The sequence below is a fragment of the Peromyscus maniculatus genome, chromosome 2, assembly GCF_049852395.1.
Source record: "Peromyscus maniculatus bairdii isolate BWxNUB_F1_BW_parent chromosome 2, HU_Pman_BW_mat_3.1, whole genome shotgun sequence".
In the NCBI taxonomy this organism is placed as follows: Eukaryota; Metazoa; Chordata; class Mammalia; order Rodentia; family Cricetidae; genus Peromyscus; species Peromyscus maniculatus.
This window is the reverse complement of record NC_134853.1, coordinates 104,268,855-104,281,575: the sequence shown is the minus strand read 5'-3', so window position 1 is coordinate 104,281,575 and position 12,721 is coordinate 104,268,855. Positions and strand designations below refer to the sequence as shown.

At 46.9% G+C, this 12,721-nt stretch overlaps 1 protein-coding gene across 3 annotated transcripts in view; it reads right to left on the bottom strand.

Annotated features, from left to right (window-relative positions):
* Positions 1-1,312, bottom strand: part of Snapc3 (small nuclear RNA activating complex polypeptide 3) — a 66,008-nt gene extending 64,696 nt beyond the window's left edge. The window contains exons 1-2 of one of the 3 annotated variants that reach the window (XM_076564447.1): positions 968-1,312; positions 204-281 (exon numbers count right to left, since the gene is read on the bottom strand). In XM_076564447.1, coding sequence (XP_076420562.1) covers positions 204-281; positions 968-1,269 — 380 coding nt within the window. In that variant the 5' untranslated portion in view covers positions 1,270-1,312. The remainder of the gene's footprint in view (positions 1-203; positions 282-967) is intronic. The other 2 variants (XM_076564446.1, XM_006975989.4) reach the window with 2 other exon arrangements.
* Between the last annotated feature and the right edge of the window lie 11,409 nt (positions 1,313-12,721).

Below are 12,721 nucleotides of genomic sequence, written 5' to 3'. Positions count from 1 at the left end.
ATTACAGCCATGAGCCAGGACGCCAAACTCAATGGTCGGATTTAAGTGGTGAGGATGTGGAGAACAATACTATACTTTCCAAAGTAAAATATTCAAAAAGTGTTCAGATAAATAGCAGAAATGCTAATAGTGGAGTTTAGTGGTACATTGTTTCCTCCCAGCACCCAAACAAACAAACAGCATATAACAAAACAAAATCATACCATAAAGTCACTAGGTCGGTGTTCTCTGGGATGACTTCTGGGTCTTCACCTTCTTCGAGGCATCTCAGTTTATCAAGGCTTAGAAAAAGGGAGGGGTCGGGAGAGGGAGAAAGGAAAAGCAACATTTTATAATCAGCCGTGCTTTTTTCAACGGCGGGTCAGAGCTTGTCCTAAATACATCACTGAATAATTAAGAAGTCTTATGAAATCCAGCAGGCGGCTCAAAGGAGGCCAGAATTCAAGACAATGGTTTCTGTGCCAATATGTTATACTGAAAGGATGTATGTTCATTTGAGGACAGCCAGTACTGTCAAATGAGGACCATTACAAGTAAGTTTTATACTTCCACCCCCAGGTAAGGTACTTTTGAGGAAATTTAAGTAACATATTCACGAGGACCATTAGAGACTACGGTTAATTGGGGTTTTAACACTGCTCTGATCAAGTCTCCTCCATCTCCACGTACTTCCATTGTCCAAATGTCAATGATAGATACATTACCACTGTTACTTCAGCAAGCGCCTTAAAGATCAGAGAAGAAAGTCTTTTATGCAATTGTCGCGTCCCGTTACTGGATCGACCCTCATAAACTGTACTTTTGGACCCTAGCACCTCTTCTGGCCTTCCGGAAAGGGTTTGGGAGGTGGGGGGCGGGGGGGATGAAGGTTAAACCACTGGCCCGCGGCCGGAAGAGTCCCTGGGGAGCGCAGGGAGGAGGTTGCACCCAGCCGGATCCACGCTGAGCCCTGTGGCCGCGCACTCACCCGCACACGACCCTTAGCTCTGCGGCCGCCTCCAGACTGCAGCCCAGATCCCCGGCCACCGCAGTATCCTCCAAGCCGTTGTCCGACGTCCCTCCGTCCGCCGGCTGCGCGGCTGCCTGGGGCTCGCTCAGCGACAAATCCCGGGTCCCGAGCCGGCCGCGCCACAGCTCCCCAAAGGAACCCACGTGGAACGCCCGGGTGTGCAGCTCCGGAAGCTCGTACTCTGGGAAGTTGCCGTGGCTCGCACTGGGGACTGGGTGCTGCATACCACCCGCACCGCCGCCCTGCGGGTCCTCCGCCATGTCAGCCGCGATCCCTTCCGGCAAAAGCTGGCGAGCGAGTGTCGCGGGGCGTGACGGGATTTGTAGTTGCGCGCGGCTCCCGGGCGGCGGGCGGTTGCGCCAGCCACGCCTCAGAAACTACATTTCCCGGCAGGCCGCGGCCACCACCTGGGCGCGGCTCGGTCGCTGGGGGCAGGGCTGGGTGCATTGTTCTCTTCTTGTCCGAGGGCGGCGCCGCGCTCGGTTGTGTGCTTGGCGGAGCTGACTGGTTACTGGGACTCACAGTTACCTAAAGACTCTTATCTCTCACACTTTCCTCAGCCCTGGTTCGTGAGAGAGATACTTTTGTCCAGTGATGTTGGGAGCTATGCTACTGCATCCCCCCACCCCCCATGTTCTAGAGCGAGAGAGTCCTGGAGGGCAAGGACCAGGGGCACTGAGACCGGTTAGATCAGAACCTTCCGAAAGGCCCCGTGTGCGTTTGCATGTGTGCCTTGCTGTATACATGAATAGTAATGCTTTGGAACGTCGGCTGTGCTTCACACGCGGTTCATTCTTAGCCATGATGTATATTTTTAAAACTAGCAAATAGAAGTAGCTTAAAACTCAGTGGGTCTAGATAATCAAGAAGCTTTTGCCATGTCTCAGGTGTTCCAAAGATCAAAACAGGGTGTGCAGTACAAGCCCTGGCTTGTATGGTGGTCATGTGACACATATCGTATTATTCACCCATTTAAGCTATTCTCTCGGTGACTTAGGATATTCACAGTTGAGCAACGATTAGTTTGAGAACGTTTTACCACTCCTGAAAAGGAAATATGTTGCTTTTAACTATGACTCCCAATCCTTCCAATTACAGCCAAGAACTTTGCATCTGTAAAGGTTTGGGATCTGGGCTTTTGGAAATACGATCTCACGATGTAAACCAGGCTAGCCTTGAGATTATAGCAATCAGCCTGCCTCTGCCTTCTGAATCCTGGAATTAAAGGTGTGTTCCACCACACCCAGCTTATTTTCTGTATTTAATATAAACATATATGATCGTTTGTAACTGGTTTCTGTAATATTGCAGAATATTTCCACTTTGTAGCAAGTTTCAGTACTTTGTTCCTTTCTTGGTTGAATTAAATTGCAGTGCATGAATATTACACGTTTTGTGTTTTGAAACTGTCTTTGGATAGGCTGGGATGTAGCTCAGCTGAATAGAATATTTGGCTCACATGCTTGAAGCCCAGGGATCAATCCTCAGCACCACATAAACCCAGTGTGATGGGACATGCCCATAATCCCAGCACTTGCAAGGTGGGGGCAGGAGGGTCAGAAGTTCAAGGTCATCTACAGGTACTTAGGGAATTTGAAGTAAGCCTGAGGTACATCACAACCTGTCTCCAAAACAACAAGCGGAGCTGGGGAGATGGCTAAGAGACTAAAGAGCTCTGGGTACTCTTCTAGAGGACTGTGTTCCCAGCACCCACAAGGTAGCTCTCAGCTGTTTATAACTACAGTTCCAGGGCATCTGATCTCTTCTGGCCTCCTTGGGCATCAGGCATGCAAGCAGTGCACAGATAATACATACAGGCAAAACATCCAGACACATTAAAAAAAAAAAAAAAGAGGGGCTGGAGAGATGGCTCAGAGGGTAAGAGCACTGACTGCTCTTCCAGAGGTCCCGAGTTCAATTCCCAGCACCCACATGGTGGCTCACAACCATCTGTAATGAGATCTGGTGCCCTCTTCTGGCCTGCTGTCATGTATGCTGTATACATAATTAAAAACAAACAAACAAAAAACACATACATATACAAAAGAAATTAAAAAAAAAAAAAGAAATGCCAAGTCAAAGTAATAGGAAGGAAGGAAAGGTAAAAAGCCCCAAGGCAAAACATAGATAGAGAGAATCAGATTAAAATGAGAGCATTCATAAATAATAAATATGTCATAATGTCTCTATGTCATGATTTGGAAGCTGGTTGGCAGCCTCAAGGAAAAAGCCTGCTACAAATGCCCCTTTCATAGGCTTAGTCGCTTAGATAAAAGAATTTAAAAAACAAGTCAGAGTGAAACTTGAAATTGTCAGATCCAAAGGAAACTCCAGTTCCCCAAACTCCAAAAGGCAGTCCAAATTTCCAGAAGTGAGTTCACCTGGGCTATAGGAGGATTTCCGGCAATTCGACAAAAGCCAGCATTCCTCAGGAGCTTGTGAAGCCAGTTCCCATCATTCCCCTTACCTCTGGGAAAGGGGACATGGCTCACCAATCAACATACCTGTGGCATCTATCAGTATATCAAGGTCCATGCTAGCCTCCAGGCTCCCTCAGTTCCTACTCACAAGTATGTGTTACACATGTCAATGTGCCCACACCAGTTTCCTGGCTCTTCCCTCCCCACAGCTACTCATCCTCCTTATAACTTCTGCTCTTCTCTATGCTCTCTCCATTCTCTGTCCCCTGCTCTTCTCCTCTCTCTCGAAGACAGGTCTGGCCCTGTCCAGCCCGCTTCTTTCTCTCTCTGCTCTGGACTCCTCCAGATGCCTCTGGCTGAAGAGAGCTGGACTCCTGCCCACCATGAAAGCTGGTGGAATGCCGATCATGCAGAAAGACTAACACACTCTATGTGGGATGTTGAACAAGAACGGAGCAACAGCAGTCCACCTAACCACAATGCTCATCCCTGGGGTTACCACCACAAGGGGTGATGAGCACTCCCCAAAACTGCCCTCTGCTCAGCGGCTGCAGAGGTGACTCACCAAAAGCTAAGTGACAGACATGCTTCCCCCCAAGTGCAGTATACCCAACAGTCTAACAAATGACCAGTGCCCAGACCCCAGCACCCTCAGTGGCAGCAGCTCCCCAGGTTGTCTTCCTGGGTGCTTCCTGGACCAAAATAACTCGAACTTTCTGTACAGTTCTACTAAGTTCAGAAACCCAAGACAAGGAGAAGGCACTGCCATTGTCACAGATCCCCAGGTTTAAACCAGAAAAGGGTGCCAGGCGGTGGTGGCACACGCCTTTAATCCCAGCACTCGGGAGGCAGAGTCAGGTGGATCTCTGTGAGTTCGAGGCCAGCCTGGTCTACAGAGCGAGATCCAGGACAGGCACCAAAACTACACAGAAAAACCTTGTCTTGAAACACCAAACATACACACACACACACACACACACACACACACACACACACACACACACACATATTTATATTTATAGTCCTATATATAATACAATCCTAGCTGTGTGTCACTGAAGGATCATTCTACCTCCAGAAGTGCCCTTAGCAGAACTTGATAAACCCTGAGTAAAGGAAGTCTTTCACACTGCAGTGATCACTTCAAGTCCTTTACTCCTAAAATAAGAGGCAGCTTTGGGGAGAATAAGTAAGGCTGTAGGAAAAATAAACACTATGGTGTTGTGTTTTTTACTGTGTTTTTCTCCTGTCCTGAAATGACTTAAACAGCCTCAGGTTGACCCCATTCATGGTCTTAATCCTACTGGATGAAAGTAAGACCATTACTACAATTTTTTTTTTGTTTTTGTTTTCTGAAACAGGGTTTCTCTGTGTAACAGTCTTAGCTGCCCTGGAACTCTCTTTGTAGACCAGGCTGGCCTAGAACTCACAGAGATCCACCAGCCTCTGCCTCCCAAGTGCTGGGATTAAAGGTGTGTGCTACCACTGCCTGACCATTACCACAATTTTTGAGCCACATTTGAAACAATCTTTATTAAATACTGGCCAGGTCCATACCCTGAGTTTACCAGAGTATGGCACCAAATAACATTAATTAGGGGTTTATAAAGGCAAAACCCACAAGGCTGTGTACTTCCCACCTTCATTCAGTCAGGGGCAAGCATACATCCTGATGTATTTCCTGCCTACATACCTCCTACCTACATGTGATCAAACACACAGCCTGTGTAGTTCGGGCAACCAAGCTTGTATACAGAAATGAAAACACTCAGCTTGTTACCTTACATGAATAACAGGCCCCAGGATTCCTGGAAGCTGTCTGTCCTAGGACAAGAGGGAATTACTGGTCAGAGGTATTTTTGTTTTATAGACCTCTTAAGAACAGTAATTTAAACTTAAAACATAATTTTAGCCATCACAGTGGCTGCAGAATTCCTGCTTTTCCAGAAAGTTAAATGTTAGCCAGATGTTGAACCTTCTGGTGCTCATGGAGGGTGTTCCTGCCTGTCCCGGGGGCCTGCAGTAGGGTCAGCTTCAGGTCACAGTGGCTCTCTAAGCAGCAGCTACACTACCAGCTGTTGTGGAAAAATCTTGTTGTACACTATGAAGATGTGTCTTTGCCAAGGTGCCGTCTGATAGGTTTAATAAAGGGCTGAGTGGTCAATAGCTAGGCAGGAAGAGGTTAGGAGGATGATCTTCTGAGCAGAGAGAAAAGAGAGGAGATGAATCTAGGTGTGAAAGAGATGCCAGAGGACATCAGAGGGCAGGGAGAGGAAACAGGAAGTGCAAGATGGAAGAGAGGTAAAAAGCCACAAGGCAGAAGAATGTAGATTAATATAAATGGGTTAATTTAAGTTTTAAGAGCTAGTGGGACAAGCCTAAGCTATAGGCTAAGCTTTCATAATAAGTAGTAAGTCTCCATGGTTTTTTGTTTTTGTGAGCTGGCGGCCAAAGGAAAGGTCAGCTACAGCAGCCTTTCTGGTACTATTCACCAGGCCTGTGTGCCAGCTCTGAGAGGTGGGGTCCTCACATCTTGTTAGTAATCTGGTCTTCCTTCCTCCCTTCCTTCCTTCCTTCCTTCCTTCCTTCCTTCCTTCCTTCCTTCCTTCCTTCCTTCTTTTTCTTTTTAAGACAGGATCTCTCTATTATGTAGCTTTGGCAATCCTGGAACTCACAAATCAGGTTGTAAATGTAAATCAGGTTGTCCTTGAACCCACAGAGATCCACCTGCCTCGGCCTCAAGGGCTGAGATTACAGGCCTGTGGCACCACACCTGGCCACTCTTTTATTTCTTAGTTGAAAAATTAATTCTGAAATGTTGGTGTGAACATTGAGGGTGGCTTTGGAGACTCAGGCTTGGCCACATCACTGCTGTGGAACCCATAGCCTCATTCTCTTATGAAACTAAATGTAGGAAAGGACCTTAGAGCAGGCAACACCAGGTCCCCTTGTGCAGACTATCCCACCTTATGTTGCATAAAGCTGGGAGCATCACAACCCCGTTTAGTTCAGCAACCTGAGGGACTGCCGCATGCTCCATGTACTTTGAGCTAGCTCTGGCTTGGATCTGTGAGCTCTAGGTTACAGAAAGCAACATTTCCCTGAAAGGGTTTTATAGAAGCAACCGTCTTATTAAATAAGAAACACAGAGCCAATGCAAAGATAAAAGCCCAAGAGGTCAGAGCTAAGAGCCTTACCCTTCACTGCTGCAGCGATCCTCCTCAGCCAAAAAACCTACTTCCTGTGTGTTTGTCTTTATATAGACTTTCTGCTCTGCCTTCTCATTGGTTGTAAACCCAACCAGATGACCTCCTCATCACTGCCCATCTGTATAGACCTCCAGGTCTTCTATGGTTGGTATTGAGATTAAAGGTGTGTTTCCATGCTGACTGTATCCTTGAACACACAGAGATCTGCCTGGCTCTGCCTACCAAGTGCTGGGATTAAAGGCGTGCACCACCAACGCCCCGACTCTGCTATGGCTTGCTATTAGCTTTGACCCCCAGGCAACTTTATTTATTAACATACAAATAAAATCACATTTCAGTACAAATAAAATATCACCATAGGGTTTCTTAATTGTTGGCGTTGAGAACAATAGTGATTATAATAAAGCTTCTGCCTTTGTGTGTGTGTGGGGTGGGAGGTGGAGAATGATATTCTTCTTTTGATATAAGAAAAGACATTTCACCAGGCAGTTGTAGAACATGTCTTTAATCCCAGCACTGGGGAGGAAGAAGCAGGTAGATCTCTGAGTGCGAGGCTACCCTGGTCTACAGAGCAAACTTTAGGACAGCTAGGGCCACATAGAGAAACCCAGTATTGAAAAAAAAAAAAAAAGGACCAGAAAGAAAGGAGCTTTCATAGGGGATTTTCTCATCCCCTTGATGTTGGTTTTATTATTTGAGACAGGGTCTCCATATGTAAATCCCATGTCCTGGAATTCTTGGTTTTGTTTGTTTGTTTTGTTTTTTCAAGACAGGGTTTCTCTGTGTAGTTTTAGAGCCTGTCCTGGATCTCACTCTGTAGACCAGGCTGGCCTTGAACTCACAGAGGTCTGCCTGGCTCTGCCTCCCAAGTGCTGGGATTGAAGGTGTATGCCATCACCAGTGGGCTGAATTCTTGGTTCTTAAAAGCAGTGGTGCTTGCCTTTAATCCCAGATCCTGTAAAACTTGCTCCTGATTTCTCAACAGGGGGAGCTCTCACTCCAGATAATAGCACTCTTCAAGTAGAGTTCTTCCATGTTGTCTGCAGGTTTAGTAATACTGGTTTCAGAAACAGGGGCCAGAGAAGTTCCTGGGGAGCAGGGGGTGAGGGTGGAGTCAGAAGGAGCTGAGCAGGGGAAACGGTCACTCTCAGGTTTCCCATTGGGAAGCAGCAGCTTGAGAAGTGTAAGGTTGCCAGGGTCAGTGGGAAAAGGAGGATTAGCGGTGAGCGCCAGCAGAACCACAACACGATGGGTTTATCGGCAGTTGCCCCTTCCTGGAAAGAGGCACAGCAAAGACATCATCTTCTGGCCCTATGGTGCATTTGGCTAAGGGGGATGTGAAGCCTGGCGGTAGGACCAGACGATGGCAGAAATAGGTGGAAAGATTCCTGCTTCCGGTATCACTATAGTCCATGTAATTCTGCGACCTAACCTTTGTCCTTAACTTGAGGGCGGGGGAGAAAACAACTTACGATTTCCTAATTGTGGATTTTGGAACCAACCATTGTGCTGTGATCGTGGCGTGGAGTTGAGAGCCAGGAAGGTTATGGGACGTTACCTGTTTCTTGATTTCCTAACTCTTTTTTGTTTTTCCCTGAGACAGGGTTTCTCTGTGTAGCTATGACTATTCTGGAACTTGCTCTGTAGACCAGGCTAGTCTTGAACTCCGACCTCTGCCTGCCCCAGCCTCAGGAGGGCTGGGATTAAAGGTGTGGACCACCACCGCCAGGCCCTTATTTCTTCTTATATCAAAGAAAAGACTAAACATAGGCGGATGAGACTAGGGACCCACAAGCCCTCAGAGTTTCCCCTGAGCTTTCTCACCTGACTTGAATCAGCAGGTGATACAATTACAGTGGCCTCAGACGAGGCCACCACATCACCCGCTCCAAGGCTCTGAAGTCACTGAAGAAGAACGTAAGGGCAAGAGGATGGGGAGGAACGCTGGTGTCTTTGCTATCTATAGCTGTGAGGAAACCCATGACCAAAACCACCTCGGGGAGGAAACGGTTTACTTTGCTTACACTTCCTTATCGATGTTCATCACTGAAGGAAGTCAGGGCAGGACTCAAGCCAAGAAGGAGCTTGGAGGCAGGAGCAGATGCAGAGGCCATGGAGGAATGCTGCTTACTGGCTTACTCTTCATAGCCTGCTCAGCTTTTGTTCTTGTAGATTCCAGGACCACCAGCCCAAGGGTATCCCCAATCCCAATGGCTTGGGCCCTCCCCCATTGATCACCAATTAGGAAAATTCCCTACAGGCAATCTCTCTCTCAATCAATCTCTCTCTCTCTCTCTCTCTCTCTCTCTCTCTCTCTCTCTCTCTCTCTCTCTCTCTCTCTTTGGTTTTTCGAGACAGGGTTTCTCTGTGTAGCTTTGTGCCTTTCCTGGAACTCACTCTGTACATCAGGCTGGCCTCGAACTCACAGAGATCTGCCTGCCTTGAAAAAAAAAAAAAAAAAAACAAGAAAAAAACAAAACAAAAAACAAACAGTTCCCTACAGGCTTGTCTGTTTACAGCCCAGCTCTTCTGGAGACTGGATATTTTCTAAATTGAGAATCTCTCCTCTCAGATGACTATAGCTTATGTCAACTTGACAAAAAACTAGATAGCACATTTGTGAACCACTGTTTTGTGCACATGACCTGAACTTATTGCTGCTGTGGTTACCAGCAGAAGGCATGCACAAGATGGGGCCCTTCAGCACTCTAGTGTGGCTGAGGGGGTGCATCACAAGGCCCCACTACTCCCTGGGGAGCTACTGGACATTCTTGCTGCCTGGGGAGGGGGAGTCACATCCCTCAATGGTGTATCCGTCAGCAAAGGCGTGTGCCCCAGTAAACAACCTGCCATCCACCCAGAGGCAAGCAACCCTAATTAAATCTGGTGCATCACAGAAACCAAAACCAAACTGTAAGAAGTCGTATTTGGACGTGTTAGGAAGAAAAGTGATATCCGTGAGAACAGGATGGGGTGGAGCAGGGGGGCAGAGAGGGGAGGTGAGTATTATAGCCACATGTGAAACTGTAGAAGAATAAAGACATAGAATCATTTTTCAAGAAATCAGAGGACCAGCCACTGTCTGAAGGACTAGTTTCAATAACAGTGCCAGTAGAGGTCAATCCCTGGAGCCCACAGGGCAGGAGGAGAGAACTGACTCCCACGAGTTGTTCTCTGATTCTATACACACACACACACACACACACACACACACACACACACACACACACAAATAAATAAAAATAAATGCTTTTTAAAAAGACGTCAGGTTTTTAAAAAAAATTATTTATTTATTTTTCTATTATCAGCTTGATACAGTATAAATTGTTATCTTAATAGTGAAGCGTTTCACTGAGGCTTGCTCAGTTATTGAAGACGTCAGGTTTTACCCTCAGAGTTTTCAAAAGAAGCAGATATCAATAAAAACTCAGGAGTCAGATATTGGGGTAAGAACCTTAATGATCGGAGAAGCAACCGGAGACCTCCTTTCTCTCCTTCCTCAGTCCAAGAACAGCCGAGAATCTTTCTAAGGCCCCCTCTACTCTTCCTGTGGCTCTCTGTATGTCCTCGGTCCTCCAAAACCTCTATGGCTAATTTTGGTCAGCTGTTAGCTTGCTCTGCCCTCTGATTCAAAGTGAACTTCATTGGCAGTCTCGGGAGTGTCAGAGAACGATCAAAATATCCCACAACACAGATATCTAGCTGTTGATTTTTATTTATTTATTTGATTTTTGAGACAGGGTTTCTCTGTGTAGCCTTGACTGTTCTGGAACTCACTCTTTAGACCAGGCTGGCTTTGAACTCAGAGATCCACCTGCCTCTGCTTCCTGAGTGCTGGGATTATAAAGGCATGTCCCACCACTGCCCCGCTTAGATGTTGATTTTTAAATATAAAATTATCTGCTCTTAAAATGCTGGCAATTAATTTAGATTAATTTTGAAAGCAGCAGTCATCTATCCTGTGGCTTATAGGTTTGTGACCTTGCATCTGTGATATTTCTACCATCAACTAGCTCCCAATTAATGTAATTCCATGTGGGAAATCCTCCCAGTTGGTTTGTTTGCTCGCTTTTGTTGCTACTGGGGATGGAACCCAGGACCTCATGCATCCTGGCCACGTGCTCTACCACTGACCCACACTCCCCAGAGACACTTGACCATGGCAACTCTTATAAAGGAAAAACATTTAATTGGGGTGGCTTACAGTTTCAGAGGTGCCATCCATTATCATCATGGTGCAACATGGTGGTCTGCAGGCAGACACGGTGCTGGAGAAGTAGCCAAGTGTCCTGTATCGTGACTTGCAGGCAACAGGAAGTGGTCTGTCTCACTGGGTGTGGCTTGAGCATATATGAGACCTCAAAGCCCACTGTGACACACTTCCTCAACAAAACCACACCTCCTAATATGCCACTCCCTGTGGGGGCCATTTTTTTTTTCAAACCACCACACCCTGTAATCATGGAGTTCATGGACAGTGGTCTCATTAAATTCCACCTAAAGAATGGGCTTATGTAAAAAAAAAAAAAAAAAAAAAAAAAGCCGGGTGGTGGTGGTGGTGGTGGTGGTGGTGGTGGCGGCGGCGGCGGCGGCGGCGGCGGCGCACGCCTTTAATCCTAGCACTCGGGAGGCAGAGCCAGGCGGATCTCTGTGAGTTCGAGGCCAGCCTGGGCTACCAAGTGAGCTCCAGGAAAGGCGCAAAGCTACGCAGAGAAACCCTGTCTCGAAAAACCAATAAAAAAAAAAAAAAAAAAGAATGGGCTTATGTAAGAAAAAGGAATCCAAGCTGGGTCACTATTAAGCAGCCTTCTGGAGTTCTGGAGTGTGGATGGGCAGGAAGTGCCCTTTCTCTTGGAGGGAAAGGTTGAGAGAAACCCGAGTCTCCTGGGGAAGATGAGGGAGGTGACATTGGTGGGTTGTACTTCCCATTGGCCTACCCAGCAGACTCCTGATGTGCACATCTCTTGGCTCCTGAACAGAACTCCCTCTTTGTGGTGATATTTTATTTGTGATGAAATGTAATATTTTATTTGTATGTTAATAAATAAAGTTGCCTGAAGAGCAGAGGTCAAATAGCCATTAAGCAGAAGTCCGGTGATGGTAGCACACGCCCTTAATCTGATCACATGGCAGGCAGAGTCTCTGTGTGGTCAAGGACACAGCCAAGTGTGGTGACACACGCCTTTAATCCCAGTACCAACCATAGAGACCTGGAGGTCTGTATAGACAGGCAATGACGAGGAAGTCATGTAGCTGGGCTTAGAGCCAATAAAAAGGCAGAAGAGAAAGGCAATAAAAACACAAGTCAGGCAGGAAAAAGTCTCTCTCTCTGGGGAAGCTACTGCTGGTAGAAAGCTAAAGCTAGTCATGGCTATTGTCTGATCTCTTTGGCTATTTCCTCCGTATTTGGCTCTGTGTTTCTTATTTACTAAGACTGTTTAGAATTTCGTCTACACCTCTTCTCAAACCCACTTCACTCATGTGAAACACACGTCCAAAGAAAACACAAGTCCCAGGAACAAATTCCACAGTACACATATTTTTTTGAGACAGGGCCTTACTATGCAACCTTGGCTAGCCTGGAACTCATTATGTAGATCAGGTTGGTTTCAAACTCATAGAGATCCTTGTGTGTCTGCCTCCTGAGTGCTGGGATCCAAGGCATGCACCTTCATGCCTGGCCTCTTTCTGCATGGTAAGAACAGATAACTGGGGTCCTAAATCATTCCCATAGTGGGACAAGTGCACACTGTGCATGGCGATAGCTCTGGTCCCTGGAGGGGACACTCAGAGTCACATGTTTACCAGAGCCCACCCTTCATTGCATTTCTGGCCTAAGGCAGTGCAAAGCAAAGCTCCAAGCACAGTCCACGTCCCCAGGAGAGAACGTCCCTGAGAACGTCCCTTAACCACCTCCAAAGAGATCCTCACCTCACCTCTGGTGCAAAAGTGTCGCTTCTGTGGGGCTTTGGCCGAAGCTTATACTAGGAATCGGGGCAGCATGCTACCCCCAATTCTGTAGATACCTTAGTTGGCAGGGACTGAGTTTCCTGGCTGGCAGGAGTTGGGATCCACAAGTTTGC